Genomic DNA, 17,225 nt, shown 5'->3' on the forward strand with positions numbered 1-17,225 from the left:
CGCCAGGAACACAGGCTGACAGGGACGACACAACGAACAGCGGGGACTAGTGGTGAATCCACACCTGTCAAAGCGAAGAGAAGGCCACCTCTGTTCATCGATCTTGATCCGCATGTAGAAGACGACGAAGATGGAAAGTGCCAAGCGATAAATAGTGACGGGTGTATGCACCTGTTCGATGCTTAGAGAGTCATTTCCTCCTGCTGCCCTTTGATCTCGAGCTTGGTGAAATAAGGGGATTCGCCTTACTGGTCCTTCGGCAGTGAGGGCATTGATCGGCCACTTGCTTTTTCCCGTTATTTTCGTTGATGACGCGGCGTGCAGGGTTCTGTCATCACGAGAACAAGGACCGAAGCAAACTGACATGGCGACTTATTTCGGGGCATCTCGTTGCGGCTACTATTTGCACGTTTCCATGCGAACACTGGTTATACCATGGCAAGGTTAATCCTGTCTCTTCGCCTCGTGCAAGCTTCTGTGTTCCTCCCCTCCTACACGCGACAGTGTCAAGGATGCCCGTTCGCTCCAGCCGTCCAGTATCCCAGCACGCACTACGTTGACACCCACGCACTATCCACGCACCACTGCAATGACTTGTGGCATTCCTAGTCTCGGGACTCGTCATCACTCCGTTTGGATCCGCAAAGCTAGACGAGCACGCGAGGGGCACACACGCGGTCGCAGGAGGACAGGAATGAGCGTGGCATCAGGAATAGACAATTATCCCTTGTGAGCGGGCAAGGTTGAGCCCCGATGTTTCATGGCAATATCACGTCTTGCCCGTTCGTTCTCGCCATGTCTCTTCTTTGCGTCCCTTTCGCTGCTCCGTCTACTTTTGCTTTGATTTATTTGATTTAGCTTTATTCTGGCATCCCCATCTGCCCTGTTTTCTGGCTGCCAATCTACCGCTTTTCTGCTCCCGTGTTTCCTGATTGCACTTCTCTCCTTCTTTCGAGAAGACTGCCCTTTTATTTTTTGGATGTCGGGGTCACCGCTGGCTTTTTTTCCCTTCCTTTTTCCTTTACTTTCGGCAACGTCTCCCTTAGACGGAAAACGTTTTTTTAAACTGTATTATTCAGGTTGCTTTCCGCGTTTGTATTTTCTCGTCGTCTGTTCTGTCGTCCGTTCTTTCCTTCCTTTTTCTTCTGCCAAGAACCAGTCGTTCTTTCCATTCTTCATTGCCAAGACTTTATTGTTTCTTATCATTTCACGATATCCTCCATCAAAGGCATCAAACGCAGAGCGCCGTCTTCCACCCTGTCTACCACCATGCGTCTGAACTGCATGATCCACTGTGCCCTTGTCGGCACGACCCTGGCCGACGCCGACTTCAACTCTGTACGCCGGCGACTGCGCAAAGACATGAGCGGACGAGGAGGCGATCCACCGGGGAAATATTTTCGTGAGTTGCACGTTGACGACCCCTTTGAAGATATTGATAATTGGCTAATGCGTTACCTTAGACGAATCTATGTGAGCAGGTGTGCGCCGACATAATGGGCGTTTCCGACCGTGACTAACTTCTCCTTCCCAGCTTCCACCCACACTATGATGGCCGGTATGTTCTGCTTTTTGGTTTTTGTCTCGTCCCGTCGGCTAACCTCCCAAGCTTTGCCGACCGCGTCCTAGAATACAGCGAGCAGAAACGGGCACTCAAGAGCCTCATTCAGACATACCTGTCCACCTTTGCCGACATTGGTGTCGAGACCTGGCTCATGCATGGCTCGCTGCTCGGCTGGTGGTGGAATCGGCAGGTAAGCTCTCGCCCACTTTCCTTTCGACTTCCATCTGCTTTGCCCGCTAACTCCATAGATTATGCCGTGGGACTCGGACATTGACGTGCAGGTCCTCGAGCCCGGCATGTACTACCTCGCCGCCTACTACAACATGTCCGTCTTCCATTACAAAACGCCTCGGCTGCCCGACGGCCGCGACTACTTGCTCGAGGTCAACCCACATTACACCAACCGCGACCGCTCAGACTGGCTCAACGTCATTGATGCGCGCTGGATCGACACGGAGACAGGGCTGTTTATTGACATTACGACGGCGCGCTACGACCCCGGCCATTCGGCCGGTGAGGGTGTGCTTACGTCCAAGGATGGCCACGAGTACCGAGACACATACCTCTACCCGTTGCGGGACACCATGTTTGAGGGCGCGCCTGCCAAGATCCCTTACCGGTTCCGGGAGATACTCGAGGCCGAGTACGGTGCCTCGGCGCTGGTCAACAAAGACTTTCACGAGTAAGTCCCGTCAGGCACAAGCGTCTACCTTCCTTGTTTCTTTTCTCCGACTAACATGATAGTCATGAGTTTGACGACGAAAAAATGGAATGGGTACCGAAAATGATGATGACCAAGAACAGCTAGCTGCCGTTGGCGGAGGAGATGCAGCTCGGCGCATGAGAGGAGGAAACGATGAAGCTTGATCTTTGTTTCTTTGTCACGTTTCATTTTCGGCGTTGGTTGTTTCAGTGTATGTGGCTTGGCGTTCGGGGCATTGGCTGTTCACATCTTGTATTTTGTTTTTTTGTGTCGTTTCTCCAGTACATTGTTCTCGCGTATACCCAACACGCTTGCACTATAACTACGACGAGAGTATAAAACCGATGTTTGGCTATATTGCTTAATTAAGCGAAAACAATGGTGCTAGGAGGTAGTATGGTGTAAGCGACGTTGAATACGAGGCTGAAGATGCCAAGACTTGATCTGACATTTCAAGTCCCGAAGACCGCCCTAACGCCTTGTGCTTCTGTGCGACATATTATTGTTTGGCTCTGTAATTACGGAGCAGTACAGCAAGGCTTGGGCTGACAGGCTGCGACAGAAGTGCCCTGAAGGCGCTAAGGGTCTTGGCACCGCGTGCATGCCAAAACTGACAAACTGAGCTAGGCCTCAGTGTGGTCAAATCCCCGCGTCGCGCCTTCCTTCCGTGAACCGTTATTACGCGTCAAACCGCACGTGCAGCTCCGTTTTGGTGTATACTCTCCATGCCCAACAGCTTCCACCCTTTTTTAGTCATATCGCGATTGTCACCGTCCACGATAACCCATAACGACAACCGATCCCACGCACACACTGGGAAACGCGGTGCATTGGCACCACGACTGACCCAGATGGCATCAAGTAGGTCCATCTCATTTGTGGCCTCTGTCGCCTTACCATGCGCTAACACCGCTAGGACGCGAAGAACGCATGCAGCAGCGCATGCGCGGCGCGCAACGACACCAGGTCCAGGATGCTTCGTTTGACCTGTTTATGTCCCTACCCGAGACGCACGACGCACCTGCCACCTCTCCGCAAGCAGAGGGCACGGACGAACCTCCTGCTGCAGCAACGTCCGCAGCTCAGCCGACGGATGCTGTGCGCGCAACACCCAACTCGTCTGCTAAGAGGAGACGGCTCAGTGACGACGGACGTGCTGCACCAGGGGGAGGAGGAGATGGAGGAGGAGAAGGAGGACGAGACGCACACGGTTCCATAGCAACCAAGACAGCGCTGGCACCGCGCATCTCGACAGATTCCCAAGACCGGCCAGCGGAAGAGGAGATTAGTGAAAGCCCCGTGGATGCACCTGGGAGTGGGCGGCGGCAGTCGGTTGCCGCTGTAGTTAGTGCTGCTGCCACGAGCAGGAGTGCGGCTTTGCAGCAGATTCTTTCCAACGCAGGCAGCAGTCGCAGCAGCCGGTCGAGCCGGTCGAGCGGATCCCGCGCAGCGAACGCCAAGGACCGAGTTGTTGCGGCATTGTCTTCATCCCCGACGCCAACAACAACAGCAGCAGCAGCAGAAGTACGTGCCAACTCGCCACTGCCTGCGTCCTCCTCACCTCCCATGCGAAGGAGTCGCAGGGGCATAGGCGGTTTGGACGAGCTGTCGCCGGAGCTATCGACCGTGGTCGACGTGCCATCAACTGGTGGCGTTGGGGTTGACGCGGCCGCAATGGAGACTGCAGAAACCACCAAGGCGGGGATTCAAGGCAAAAAGGCTGGCGTGACGACGAGAGGTGGCAGCGGCGTGTTCTCGACGCTGGCCAAGTCCAAGGAAAGCGGTGCTAATAGTGCCGACGAGCTGTCTTCGCCCACCCTGACCGTCGTTCTCGAGTCGCCTGACAACTCTGCAACTGGCGGCACGGTCGCGTCCTCCTCGCCCCTAGCCCGGAAGTCTACGGCTGGTACCCGGGCCGCACGCGCCGCAGCACGCGCGGCGGGAGCGTCGCGTTTGTCTGGCGAGTCCCAGAACTCGGAATCAACAACACCGCAAGGACCCGCACGGAAAGGAAATGGAAAAGACAAAGAGAATGCGCCAGAAGAAGAACCTGACGAGCTTTCGCCCGACCAGCAGCAAGAGCAACAGCGGCCACCGCCACTTTCGCCAGCCACGGGCCGGACTAGCAGCCGCATTCAGCGTGCGTCTGTCGTTCCCTCGTCCTCTCCAATTACGCGGCCAACAAAACGGATGCCATTGCAGCCACCGACATCTTCACCGAGACAACCAGCCGTGCGGTCGCCACGGCGAACACGCGGGCGGCCTCCTGCCAAGGCAAAAGCAAAAGAGTCCGTAGTTGCAGCAGTAGAAGCGGAGGCGGAGGAAGACGAAGACACGCAGGCCGAAGAGATCGATGCGCTTGAGGCAGCAAATACTATTGGACGGAAGCGACCACGGCGAGGTACTGCGCATGAGCCGTCGCCAGAGCTTGGCTTGGATCCGAAGCAGACAGAGCCTGGAGCAGAGGAGCCCGAAGTGGCCGCTGCACGGCCGGCGGCGAAGCGTAGGCGGCGCAAAGACCAGGAGCAAAGCACAGCTACTCAGAAGCAGCCACGGCCGCCCAAGGCAACCAACGCCAAGGCATCCGTCAAACGGAAGCGACGGCAAGATGATGCCGGCGAACACGACGGCGACGATATCCACGGCGAGGAGGAGGGGGAGGATCTCGAAGGTGTTGGCAAGGCAGCTAGTCGAAGTGGCAAAGGAGAATCGGTGCCCATTACTGTGCAACGCTTTTCGCAACTGCGGCGAAAGAGCCGCGGTACCGGCGCGAACGGCAACGACGATGACGACAACGACGACGGCGACGACAACGACGAGCTTGCTACGGGTGGCGTCGACCTGTCCTTTGCCAACCGCAGTGGTGTCAATGCAGTTGACGTGCTCGCCCAGATCTGCGAAGACCTGGTCGAGCAGAAGCTACAGTCGCTCCACGAGAAGCACCAGCAACTGCGCCAGCAGCAGGCAGAGGCTGGAGACGACGGCCAACTGGCTGCGGCCCGCAAAGAAGCGATTGTGGCCCGCCGCGCCATCGAGTCCTTCCAGATGGAGCTGCGCTCGCGTCTGCTCGAGCAAGCCGTCGCCGTCGACGCGTTGCACGCCCTGCGCAAGCGTGTGCGTGCCGCCCAGAAGAGCAAGCTGGCCCTGCGCGAGGAGATCCTGCGCATCCGTGCCGAGCGCGACCAGGTCGCCCTGCGCATGGACGCCCTGCGCGCGCAGCACCAAGACCGCGTCGGCCAAGCCATGAAGACGGCCAACATCTCGTCCACGATGCACGACTTGGACCTGGCGATCGAACAGGGCCGTGCTGCTCCTGAGCTGACCCCCGCCCAGCAAAAGGCGGCCGACTTGGCGAATCTGGAGCTGACTGTGCGGCGCATCGCTGAGCAGGTGTCGGGCGGCAGTGGTAGTTTGCATGGCGGCGGCACACTGCAGCAGCTGGTCGACTTCAACGACTTCTTGGAGCGCACGGCCGTCTTGCTCGAGGGCCGGAAGCTGAAGCCAAAGGCCATTGCTGCCTAGGTTGGTTGGTAGTGTTGTACGATGGTGACCATTTGTGTACATATGTGATCATGACGTGATGACTAGAAAACGGTTCGCATGCTTTCATACTCTGTGCTTCTCTCCTAAATTGCCTCGTCAATGCGTGATCGTGATTCTTTAGTCTATGCCGTGAAAGGTGTGAGATGGTGTTGTACCAGTTTTGTCTCCAGGTGTCCCAAAGTGCCCCGGTTGATATCGTTTCCCCTGTTTGCACTCTTTTTTATGCATGTTGTTGCTAATATACAAAAGTTGCTTGCTCGTAAAATCTTCTCTCGTCCTTATGACTCTTGTCTCTTTCTCTGCTTCCTTCCTAGTGCCCAAATAAGCCCGACACACGGTCTTTGATTGTCGCCTTGCCTTCGGCCTTGCGTTGCTCCCGCGCTGCCGCCTGTGCTGCCCGCAGTACTGTCACGCGCTCCGACATTTCGGCATGCGCTGCCAGTTCTGCACGCATCGCCGCCTCTTCGGCAGGGCGCTCCGCCTCGGGCAGCTTGCTGAGCTTCTCACTCCATTGCTTGCGCAGGTCCTCGGGGATGCTGGGGTCGGACCCAATGGGTGGGAGTGATGCCACACCAGCCGTGACGGATGTCGTTGTAGCCCCCGCTTGTCCCGCGGCCTTGGGAAGTGTAATGTTGCTCGCAAAGTCCACCGCGGGTACTGGCCGGCCTTCCGCCTTGGCCTTTTCGACGGCCGCCTCCTGTTCGAGCATGCGGTGGAATAGCGCGTCGGCGTGCACCTGGATGCGCTCGTCCATCTCGGGCGAGCGGTCGTAGGCGTTGAGATAGCCCAAGGCTTTGAGCAGTCGCTGGCTTGTTAGCTCGTGAACGGGCAGTCTACCGTATTCGTCTGTAGCATTGACATACCGACTGCATGTTGTAGCACCGCTCAAACTTCTTCATCTCGGCATTGCACATGGTCATGCGGCTGGTCAGCGGGCCGTGTTTGATGCACTCGTTCCACTCAATCTGCTCGAGCGCGCAGTTCTCCAGCGCGGCCCGGCCAATCTGCGCGCGTCGGTCCTTGTAGGCGTCCAGCACATCCATCAGGCGCTCGTGCTCGGACTTGGTGTCGGCCTCCACAGCAGCCAGTGGCCGGTACGTCTTCCACAGGTCGGCATAGCGGCCATCCTGATACAAGCTCTCGGAGGGAACGGTAGGCTGTGATGGGTCGGCGTCGGTCGGCTGTTGTGATGGGTTGTGCGGTCGCTGTGTCGCGTTTTGTCGTTGTTGTTGTAATTTCTGCTGCTTCTGTTGCTGCTGCTCCTGTTGCTGGTACTTGAGCGGCGACTCTTTCTGGAGGAAATCCCGCAGCTTCGGATCGAGCTTCGCCAACGGATCGGACGAGGAGCCGCCGGTGCTGGCACTTCCGCCGCTGAAGAGGCCGTCGAACCAGCCCATGCCAAGGGTGTGCGTAGGTCAATTGGCAACGAGTAAGAAGGGAGGTGCAGGCGAACGTGATACGAAGGTCTGCGGTCGAAAATATGCAACCGTTGTCTCTTCTACGTCTGCTGGCGTTTTTTTGGTAGTTGCTTTTCGAAGCCGCTATCGCGATTGGCAACTTCCTTCCCCCACTCTGTTGACTCGGAAAGTGCCAGCCCAAATTCCAACTTCAAGGTCACGTGGGCGCTTTTGCACACTGAATAGAAGAGTTGACTCTGCACAAAGTACGGCGCAACGACAACACATCTGTAACGTTCGTTCATGTCAGGTCACCTTCGCATCACGTTGGCTCATCGCGTAGTTTATTACTTTTTTTTGCATTGGCTACCAGATCACTTTTTCCCTGGGCCGTTTTTGCCCGTTTCATAACTAGTAAAAACAAAACACCAGGGCGAGGAGTACAGAAAGATCCCAATCCTGCAGCTCTCACGCCCTTCCTCTGCCGTCATTGTTCCTCCGATCCCCTCGTTCATTCCGTCCGCATGTCTCTTTGTGTGCTTTCTTCTATTTCACGTCATTCCTTCTCGGTCTCAGCCACGGTCTGCCTCACGGACATGTTCCTAGCCGAGTCGAGCTTGGGAAACAACGATATAAGAGAAGTGTAACAGCTCCCAAGGCCGCAAAAGGTCGGTTGCTTGCCTGCCCTTGCTCGCCGTTGTATTCGAAGTCACACAAAAAAAGTCGGTCGTGATAGTCAAGTTGCGTGGATTTTTTCGTTTGTCATGGGGTGTGTAAAAAAGAAGTTTTTTGGAAGGTTGATATAGGGCGATAGAGAGAAAAAAACAACAAAATGCCAAACACCATAGGTCCCCCCCATTTTTGTTTTGTAAATGCCACACATCCCTTAGAACTTGCTGAACGACTTGGCGGTCTTGCTCGTCCGGGGCAGGACGCGCAGGACGTTGAAGCGGACAGTCTTGGACAGGGGACGGCACTGGCCAACGGTGACCTGGTCACCCTCCTCAACACGGAAAGCCGGGGAGCAGTGGGCAGCGAGGTTCGTGTGGCGCTTCTCGTAACGGGCGTACTTGGGGATGTAGTGCAGGTACTCTCTCCGGATGATGATGGTGCGGTGCATCTTGGTGGAGACGACGGTGCCGGTCAGAATGCGGCCGCGGATCGAGACGAGGCCGGTGAAGGGGCACTTCTTGTCTGTATGGGGGGCCAGTGGTTAGCAACTGGTTGTCTGCTTCGTGGTTGACCGCGAACGTTCAATATCCAAGCGTCAATCATGCCGAAATTCACGTCGAGCACTCTGGCCGTTGTCGTTGCTGTGGGACGTTTGTCTCGCGACGTGAATGTGTTCCTTGCAACGATTTCCGTTCTTCTGCACGGACTGGCGACAGTATCTTCATGTTCGTCCTTGCCATTCGAAGTCGCATGACGGTCTAGTACAGTTTTCGTCACGGTCTCCGAGTAGTTTCAATGCCACGATTGTCGTCCACGATTTCCATGTCACATTCGCCAGATGTTCGCCAGCTCGTTTCCTTCTTCGCGTCGCTGTTTCCGTCGCTATTCGTTCGGCCGGCCAGAGTTGTCGATTCGCTTCCTGATGATGTTGTCGTCCTCTTCACTCATCTTCACCGTTCTTCGTCTAGACTTACCGATGTAGCTGCCCTCAATGGCAGTCTTGGGCGTCCGGAAACCCAGACCAACGTTCTTGTACTGCAGTTATCGACACCCAGGTCAGCAACAGGTCCTCCTCAACAGCAACGGACACAAAAGTACGCAAAGGGTGATTCAAGAGGCAATCGTCTGCCACGCACCCATCTCCGGCCGTTCTTGCCCGGGCGGGCAGTCTTGACCTTGGTCTTGGAGTTCAGGAAAATGTGAGGCTGCTTCTGGAAAGCACGCTCCGACTGGACGGTAAGCTCGGTGGCCATCTTGACGACTGTTTGGGGGCTTGTTGTCGGAGAACGAAGAAGTTGTCGTGGTTTGTCGATGGGTGTCGAGATTGTCGAGATTGGGGGGCACTGCAAAACAGAAGAGTAAAAAGCACGAAATCTCAGTAGCCTCTATTTTCTTCCAACCGGCGCTGCTTAATTTTTTCTGGGTTTTTCTCGTGTGATGGGCTTTTGGGTGGAGTCGCTTTTTGCCAGAGAGACCCTCTTTTCGGGGGCGCGGAACGGAAAAACTTACTCGCAGGTAAAAAAAAAAACGAAAGTTGTGGGAGGGCAAGTTCATTAGAAGTGGAGCGCTGTGTCAAGTACACCAATGGCGCCCTGCAGGCGACCGCTAACAGTTGCACAGTGTGGCTAGTGTCAACTACAGGTCCACAGAGAATGAGTTCGTGCTTCGTAAACAAAACGTATGGATGATATCGGTAAGTATACACGCTAATAAAAACGCCTGTCAGGTACAAAGCGTTCTGGTTCTGTACCCAAATGCCACCGTACCACATGCATGAAATAAAAAACAGCCAAATCCAAAGTCCAAATCCAAAACCCAAGACAAACTTATAAGTCAATATGTGATGCACGCTGCGATATCTCCCAAAAACACCGGAGAACAGCAAGACCGCCGGCTTGTGTTTCCACGGTCCGACCGCGACCACGGGTATTGGGGTCCGTTGGATGGCCCGCCAGCGTGGGCGGTGCATTCACGCTGTTGTCGCGATCGTCCCCAGAAGCGTGCCCTGTGCGCTTTCCGCTCTTTGCGCGCCCGCCCGTCAACGGCGCCTGGCCCCCGCCACGATACGACGGCTCGTCCAGGATCGGTGCCGTCGGCAGTTCGCTGTCAACGGGAGTCGAGACCCAGAGGTCGTCATTTGGCACGCCATATGTGCGGTAGTCGACACCGGGACCCTCGGGGCTCGTGTCGCCTAAGGCCTCGAGTGACGTTGAGTTGATCTTGAGCAGTCCGGCCGTCCACCACATGCCAAACTTGCCGTCGGCATCCTTCGTCGCCAGGGCCGCGTTGACGTTGTGCCGGATCCAGCCCAGGTAGACGGCGCAGGCCTTTGTGTGGTCGTTCAGCGTGCGCTCGTAGAGTTGGCGCGCGAGCGGCGACTGTTGTGTGCTGCCGTCCGGGTGCGTGCCGACGTACGCCGTGTCGAGGGGCGCACAGAACGCGGTCAGGTGGTGGAAGAAGATGCTCTTGAACGTCTGACTGTTCTGTGAGCAGTGGCCGCCGACGTCGCACTGGTCCTCCAGGACGCCCGCCCGGCCCAGGCCACGCCATGGCGACAGCTGGCCCGGCTCAAGGTCGGCAATGTCGTCAATGGGCCCATCGCGGACCAGGTCGTAGCCCGTGGCGTTGATGACGTTCTGGATCAGGACGTGGCCCTCCCACAGGTGCCGTTCGTCGCCCGTCACTTTCCAGATGCCAATGTGGCCTGTCAGCAATACACCCTGGTTGTAGGTATAGACCATATCGTTGCGCTGGTCGCAGCGGGTGTTGGGGTTGCTGATGTTCTTCCAGCCGCTGATGTGGAAGCCGTCGACGTAGAGACCCTGTTTGTTCTTCATGCCCGAGTGCGCAAGCCACTTGTAACCGTCAAGGGCAAACTTGAGATGCTTGGCCTCGTGTGGGCTGTTGCTATGGCCGGTCGCGTTCGCACTGCTGGCGAGCGGGTCGGACGCCCGTGGGTCGTTGGCATTGAGAAACGGCGAATCATTAGCGTCGCCGGGGAAGTAGAGGTACATGGATGCAGACGCCGCGATGAACAGCTCGTTGGTGATGGCGTTCTTGTACGGCTCGAGGCGAGGGTTCCAGGTCATGCCGCCGCCGCACAGCTTGTCATCCCACCCTTGAGAGGCGATGTCCCAGAAAATGCGGGCGCGGTGTGCAAAGGCGGGCGTCCATAGGTTGCCGTACCACGACTGGTTGCGCAGGCCGATTATGTCGGAGGCGGCGGTGTTGCTGTCCGCGGCTGTTTGGTGGTAGAGCGAGGTGTGAAGGTCAATAAACTGCAGCGCCTCAAGCCAGCCGAGCACAACCCAGAGCATGTCGTCGTATGCCTCGTTACGGATAGCGAATGCGTCCTGGCCAAAGTAGTAGCTGAGGAGCTGAGAGAAGTATGTCATTATCAGGTTCTCTTTCTCCTTGAGGCCGCTCTCAGCCGTCAAGCCCCGCGAGAGCGAGCTGAGGGCGCCTGCAACGTGTGTGCCAATGACGGCGGCTGTCCAGTCAATGGCCTTGGGCCACTGGCCCAGCCATGGCTCAAAGTAGTCGTCCTGCATCACTTGCAGGGCTTCCAGGAACTCATCGACGACGTTGAACTTGGCCAACTCTACGGCGGGCAGGCGGGTTTTTGTGAGAATGTGCTGTGGTAGGAACGGGTTTGGAGACGGCGAGAACGAGGCGGAGTCTGAATCCGTGTCGATTTCGATACCACCGCCTGGGCCGACAATAGCAGCAGTTGCAGTTGAGGCGGCCAGCGCCGTACACGCAAGATGCGCGAGCCGCGTAATCATGGCGACGGTAGGTCCTCGGGCAGGCCTATGTAACGAGCGTCTTTGCAAAGCATCAAGGTCCCACGGAGAGGTGTTCAGGCTGTCGTTGTCCGCTTGGGTACATGGAGCGGTGGCCTGGTGCAATGGTGGAAAGGCCTGCCGTCGTTGATTGTGACCGTAAACAATGTGTTCAACGTCGGCGACGCAGGTGGCCGCTCAGCGGAGAATGAACGGTCGTTGGGATACGTTGATAGATGCCGTGCAGTGGAAAGATGGTGATGAAGCAGCGGACAAATGCAGACGGCCGGCACGCCGTGTATGGCGCAGATATGTAGGATGCCGGCAAGGAAAGTAAAGAATGATAAATGAGGGATAATGCTAGCCAAGCGAAGGTGGACAAAGGGTAGCGCCAAGAGAATGGCTGTAATACGGGCAGGGTATCAGAGAGTCCAGAAAACGAAAACTGGGGACCCGCCCCCTGTTCCTGGCGAGAGAAAACTGGAGATCAACGGCGACCACGGCCACACAGCACCTGCTGTAACAGGGCGATGCAACCCGAAAAGGCAGGCCTCGTGGGACTGTGCCTCGCAGGTGCGACCGGGGATTTCTCGCTGTCTGGGAGGAGCAGGTACGTCGCTGATGAATAAGGCAAACCAACCAGACGATGCCCAAAATGAACGGCAAAGTTATCTAAGAAACCAAAGTAAGAAATGGGCAAGGAAACGAAGATGGCCGGAGTGACGAAAGGGCCAGGCCACAGAAGACAGCCTTGGCGGGACTGGCCTGTCGTCGGGCTACTCCAGCCTGATTGGCGCTTTCGCCACAGTCGCTCCTGCCATGCATTGCGTCGCTTCCACCCCGCCAAATCCGCTCGTTCCTTCCCTTAGTGACCTTCAACACGACTTCCATACAGGGCAACAAGCCCACTAGCCACGCCGACTTCCCGCAGTCGTTGCCCAACAGGTGCAGCAAGTGTGTTGCTAGCGGGTAGCTGCGGGGAAGCTGGGGTCACGCAGCAGGGTCCTTTGACGAGCCAAACGAGCCAGATGCAAGACAGCTCGCCAACTCGATCAAGGCTTCTTTGCCGACAAAAGTCGACAGAACCAAAGCCTTACCGTTTTTAGACACTTCTTTTTCCGTGATGGCTGTATGGTCTGCATAGGGTCATCTGGGCATCGTGTGACCGGGCTTTAAAGTGAAACATGCAGACGCCAAAGGCGGCTGGCAAGCGAACTACGACTTGTGACGGAGACTCCATAAATACAGACATGTCGCGGAGCGCGACGCAAAAGAAAAATGGGTTAAGGGGGATGTCTCTGCTATCCGACTGTACGCGTGCCATTGTGATCTCGGTCGACACCCTCTCTTCCAACACACCATCTTACCCATCCTCATGCGCACATGGCAAGAGGCTGTTCAGACAGTTGGTTTCGCAAGGCTTGCCGATTTTGCTTTGTCCGTTGCCTTTCACTTTCGATCGACAATTGTTCAAGAAGCTGCTGCTGGTCTGGGAACGGTCCGAGCCAGATTCATGCGCTCATCTCGCCACTGCAGGGTCGTCAGCTACCAGGACACGATGTCGAGGGAACCATGAACGACTCACCTTGCCACATGATATCGGCGCATACTTGGCTGGATGTGTCTCGTCCACGCACGTCGGCACAACGGCACACTCTGCGTCGTAGTTGAAGCCGAAGAAGAAGGGCATCGAGTATCTTGCGCCTGGTTTCCGGTTGTAGACGCGGTGTACCGTCGAGCGGAAGCGGTCGTTGGACAGCCGCTGCAAGAAGTCGGCAATGTTGACGACGAGCGTGCGCGGGCGTGGCGTGGCGCCAACCCATTCGTAGACAGGGTCGTCTTGCTTGTTGCCGCTGTCGCTGTCTTTCGGGAGCAGCACCTCCAGGCCGCCGCTTTCGTCCTGCCACAGAAGCGTGAAGCACTGCATGTCCGTGTGTGAACCTATACCGACGTCAATGTCCTTTTTCGCATCGTCGCTCTGTTTCGTTGACTCCTGCGTCGCCCCCTCCCCACCCCAGGATAGCAGATAAACAGCCCGTCGGAGCCCGGGTACGTGGTAATATCGTCAAAGTATGTTTCGGGCAGCGCGAGCGCGAGCGCAAACAGCCGCACAAGGCCGCGCGACAGCTCCAGGCAGTTCTGCCACCAGGCGACGGTGGCCTCGTTGAAGCCCGACAGGTACTTTGTCTTCTGCTCCCAGGTCCAGGCACTGCCAGGCGACTGCGTAGGATCGCGTTCGGCATGGGGGCCCTGGTGCATCGGGTCATACTCGGCCAGGTAGCGGAAGTTGAAGCCCTCCTTGAGGTCTGAATAGCGCGAACTGGCGTCAGTACAACCACACACCTTATATCAAATTATGCGGACAGTTCACACACACGCACGCACCCTTCGTCTCAGACCGGTTGATAAAACTGCTGTAGATTGGCGAATAGCCATTTCCCAGCGGGTCGATGCGCGAGTGCACTTTCATCTTGTCGTCCAACGGCTGCTGGAAGAAGCGCTTGGCCTGTGCGACCGCCTCGTCCGTCACGCTGTCGGGGATGCCAGAGTTGGCGACGTAAAAGAAGCCGGCACCCGTCGCGGCTTTGCGTATGGCAGCGGCGATGCGCTTTTTCGCCGCATCTGACGTGCCTTGCGTGTCGGGAAGCTGTGTGCTGCTGGAACTGTTCTTGTAGAACCACATGCCCTCGAGGTCGATGACGGGGATCTCGTCCGCGGTAGCCGGGCGCGTCGGTGCCTTTGACACGCGGCGGTACTCGTGCCCCGCAAGCGTGTTTAGCTGGACGCGAGTGTATTCGGGTGCCGCCATGTCGTTGATGATTGCGCGGTTGTCGTTTTGTACGTTGGCTCTTTGCGCGCATTAATGGAGGGGCTGCAACGAGGCTGTGATCACCTAAGCCAATGCCGTGATCAGCTACTGCCTATTTAGAATTTAGACAGCCCTGTACAGAAGTACATAGAATTATGCATGCCATCAGCAAACCGACGACAACCAATCACTTTCATTTCTTTGACCTTCATGGCGACAACTATTACTTTACATAATTGTTTATTATTATCCAAGTAGACACTTTTATAAATTATGACTTAAACGACAGTGACTTTCAGTCTGAAGGGGGATACATTGTATTGCCTCAAGTTGTTCGGCGGGACTGGCAGTGTCAACATTAAAGGCAGGCTAGGCCCTTAGAAGTCCTCTGGTAGACCAACCACTTGGAGGCTCTTCGTCCACAGCTTGCCCTCTTTGGCCGGGTCAAAAGCCCACGGTGCATAGCCGTACAAAATGCCATCATCACCCGCAAAATCGTGGTCGGCTGTCAACGCCGCGGCCAACGTGCAATTCTCCAGGTAGACACCGCCCTTGCCTTCGAGTTCGCGTGCCACGGCGGCAAACACGCTCGTGGCTGCACCCTGTTCGGGGCTCCGCATATAGAGCCGCAGCTCCGGCTTCTTGAGCGCCTCTTCTGTAAACTCCTCTGAATGGCGCTGCAGCGGCGTCCGGATGCCGCCGGGCATAAGGCTATAACCGTGGATGGCCTTTGTGGCTGAGCCGTACCTGCGGTCGATCTCGTTGGCCATGTAGATATTGGCAGTCTTGGACGCCGCGTAGCCGGCCATGGGCGTGTAGGCGCCCTCCTTCTCCAGTTGGAGGTCGTCCAGATCCGGCTTCGCCCAGCGGTGGCCCGAGCTAGCGACATTGACGACGCGGCTGGCAAAGTCGGGTGCAGAGCCGGCTTCGAGGTGGTCGCGCAGCAGACAAAACAGGTAAAAGTGCGCCAGGTGGTTTGTGGCCATGTGCATTTCAAAGCCATCCTTGGTCTCGGTGCGTGTGGGCACCATCATGACGCCGGCATTGTTGATCAGGAGGCTGATGGCCGATACGCGGCGGCGGATCTCGTCGGCGGCTGCCTTGACCGTGGAGAGGTCCGTGTGGTCCATGAACAGGACGTGCACACGGCCGCTGCTCAGAAGGGGTGCCAGAGCCTTCTTGGCCTTCTCGACGTCGCGGGCTGTGCAGTAGAGAGTGGCACCCGTGGCCAGCAAAGCCTCGGCAGTCGGGGGACCGATGCCCGAGGAGCAGCCCGTGATCACGGCGACCTTGCCAACAAACGCGTTCTCGCGCTTCTCATCACGGATGATGTCGAGAGCAGTCGGACGGGCATCGCCAGGACCCTTGAGGTCTGACATGATGTAGGAGGCAGCGTAGCAAGACATGCTTGGAAGTGTAGAAAGGGCGCAAAGTCAATGGAGATTGAGCGTTAGGTGTAAGAAGGAAAGCAAATTTGACTGCCTGAGAGATGAACTATGAGTAGCAAGAACGCGCAAGATGGCAGCAGGATCCTGAGCGCTCTTTTATACTTATATAGTCGAGCCATCTTGATCAATGGCGGAGAGAAAAGCAGAGGAGTGGGAAGAAGCCATCGCCATAGACTATGGAGTGCTCCACAGAAGAGCGATAGTTCCTCAATGGAGCCGGACTTCGTGTTCGTATCGTTTGTACGCATATACTTGAGAGATGTCGTTCGAAAAGATGCTGGCGATGCAGAAGTGGCCGGTTTGGCAGAGGCTGGACGAGCTGCAGTAAATGGCCCACAGAGTAACAGGCAACTACATGCTAATGGAAGGTGCATTCAACACAAGGATCCTCTTCGCCTTGTCCCAGAGGCTCGCCCCTGCCCGACTCGTCGTTGTTGGGGCCAAGGCCGCCACCTTCCCAATTAGTTCCATTTGACGGAGCTTGTGCATGCCGCTCGGCAGGAGGCGTAAAGCGCTGACGATGCACAGCGCAAGTCCGTATGTCGTCTTTGATTACCGGAGTTTATAGAGAGTGTCGGCAGGTAGCCCGTGCGCCTTGCATTAGGCTTTGCACTGCCGGGAACGAATCAGCAGCCGCCTTGACACAAACGGCACACAAACCAACCGTCCCATCCGTCTGCAGGCCTTCAGGGCGATCTGGACTTAATCGGTCTCAGCGCAGAATATGTCCGTGCATCCTGGCAGTCTGGGGGTTGTTCTCATGTGATGACAGGTGACGAAGGAACACGCCGTGTTCGTGCAGAGTACTTATTTTCTTTCTCCGGAGTTAACTGCAGAATGTCGATTCTACGCGTCAGCAGAATTCTTAAAGAGTACAAGACAGGTTTTCGGGGTGTTTCCGTGTCCGAGTTCAATATTTCAGCTACGAGGTGGCTAGAAATGTGTACATGAGAAGAAGAGTCCTTGTTTGCCGCCAAGGCGAAGGTCAATGAGGAGAAGAGATGTTCGAGAGGCAGTCATGTTGGTAGATGGCGTCGGTATACGCAAATAGAGTTACTATGGAACATGGGAGGTGAGACAGAAATTCATAAAACGATGTGGCTCGAGGAGCTGTCTCTTGTTGAGGACGAGTCCGAGCAGGTGCCGCCAAAGAAACGCCATGAAAAGCACAGAAAGCAACCAATGAAAATACAAGAGAAGAAGAAAAAGGAAAACGAAATGTCGGCAAAAGACCGCAAACAAAAAGCCCGAGAAGATGATTAAAGAAATGCAAACCCAAGATACGCGTAATAGATCATGTCCTTCCG

At 56.2% G+C, this 17,225-nt stretch overlaps 7 protein-coding genes across 7 annotated transcripts; 2 read left to right on the forward strand and 5 right to left on the reverse strand.

Annotated features, from left to right (window-relative positions):
- Nucleotides 1-1,269: 1,269 nt before the first annotated feature.
- On the forward strand, nt 1,270-2,372 carry SPBR_07497 (mannosylphosphorylation protein (Mnn4); the record flags this gene model as incomplete). The annotated part of the gene is made up of 6 exons (XM_040765751.1): nt 1,270-1,402; nt 1,464-1,473; nt 1,535-1,558; nt 1,610-1,754; nt 1,813-2,246; nt 2,309-2,372. The coding sequence occupies 6 exons, from the start codon at nt 1,270-1,272 to the stop codon at nt 2,370-2,372; spliced, it is 810 nt and encodes a 269-aa protein (XP_040616591.1).
- Nucleotides 2,373-3,197: 825 nt separating this feature from the next.
- On the forward strand, nt 3,198-5,789 carry SPBR_06637 (uncharacterized protein; the record flags this gene model as incomplete). The annotated part of the gene is made up of 1 exon (XM_040764893.1): nt 3,198-5,789. One exon carries the CDS (start codon nt 3,198-3,200, stop codon nt 5,787-5,789), a length of 2,592 nt encoding a protein of 863 aa, XP_040616592.1.
- Nucleotides 5,790-6,120: 331 nt separating this feature from the next.
- SPBR_07516 (uncharacterized protein) lies at nt 6,121-7,207 on the reverse strand (the record flags this gene model as incomplete). The annotated part of the gene is made up of 2 exons (XM_040765770.1): nt 6,121-6,615; nt 6,674-7,207. 2 exons carry the CDS (start codon nt 7,205-7,207, stop codon nt 6,121-6,123), a joined length of 1,029 nt encoding a protein of 342 aa, XP_040616593.1.
- An 886-nt stretch (nt 7,208-8,093) lies between these two features.
- On the reverse strand, nt 8,094-9,132 carry SPBR_07565 (small subunit ribosomal protein S11e; the record flags this gene model as incomplete). The annotated part of the gene is made up of 3 exons (XM_040765819.1): nt 8,094-8,401; nt 8,854-8,914; nt 9,016-9,132. 3 exons carry the CDS (start codon nt 9,130-9,132, stop codon nt 8,094-8,096), a joined length of 486 nt encoding a protein of 161 aa, XP_040616594.1.
- Nucleotides 9,133-9,705: 573 nt separating this feature from the next.
- SPBR_06897 (glycoside hydrolase, family 76) lies at nt 9,706-11,664 on the reverse strand (the record flags this gene model as incomplete). Its single annotated transcript, XM_040765153.1, has 1 exon — nt 9,706-11,664. One exon carries the CDS (start codon nt 11,662-11,664, stop codon nt 9,706-9,708), a length of 1,959 nt encoding a protein of 652 aa, XP_040616595.1.
- Nucleotides 11,665-13,131: 1,467 nt separating this feature from the next.
- Nucleotides 13,132-14,470, reverse strand: SPBR_07304 (flavonol synthase/flavanone 3-hydroxylase; the record flags this gene model as incomplete). Its single annotated transcript, XM_040765558.1, has 4 exons — nt 13,132-13,206; nt 13,247-13,582; nt 13,675-13,967; nt 14,047-14,470. 4 exons carry the CDS (start codon nt 14,468-14,470, stop codon nt 13,132-13,134), a joined length of 1,128 nt encoding a protein of 375 aa, XP_040616596.1.
- Nucleotides 14,471-14,847: 377 nt separating this feature from the next.
- Nucleotides 14,848-15,849, reverse strand: SPBR_07591 (short-chain dehydrogenase/reductase; the record flags this gene model as incomplete). The annotated part of the gene is made up of 1 exon (XM_040765845.1): nt 14,848-15,849. One exon carries the CDS (start codon nt 15,847-15,849, stop codon nt 14,848-14,850), a length of 1,002 nt encoding a protein of 333 aa, XP_040616597.1.
- Between the last annotated feature and the right edge of the window lie 1,376 nt (nt 15,850-17,225).

The sequence above is a fragment of the Sporothrix brasiliensis genome (assembly GCF_000820605.1).
Source record: "Sporothrix brasiliensis 5110 chromosome Unknown Cont20, whole genome shotgun sequence".
Lineage (NCBI taxonomy): Eukaryota > Fungi > Ascomycota > Sordariomycetes > Ophiostomatales > Ophiostomataceae > Sporothrix > Sporothrix brasiliensis.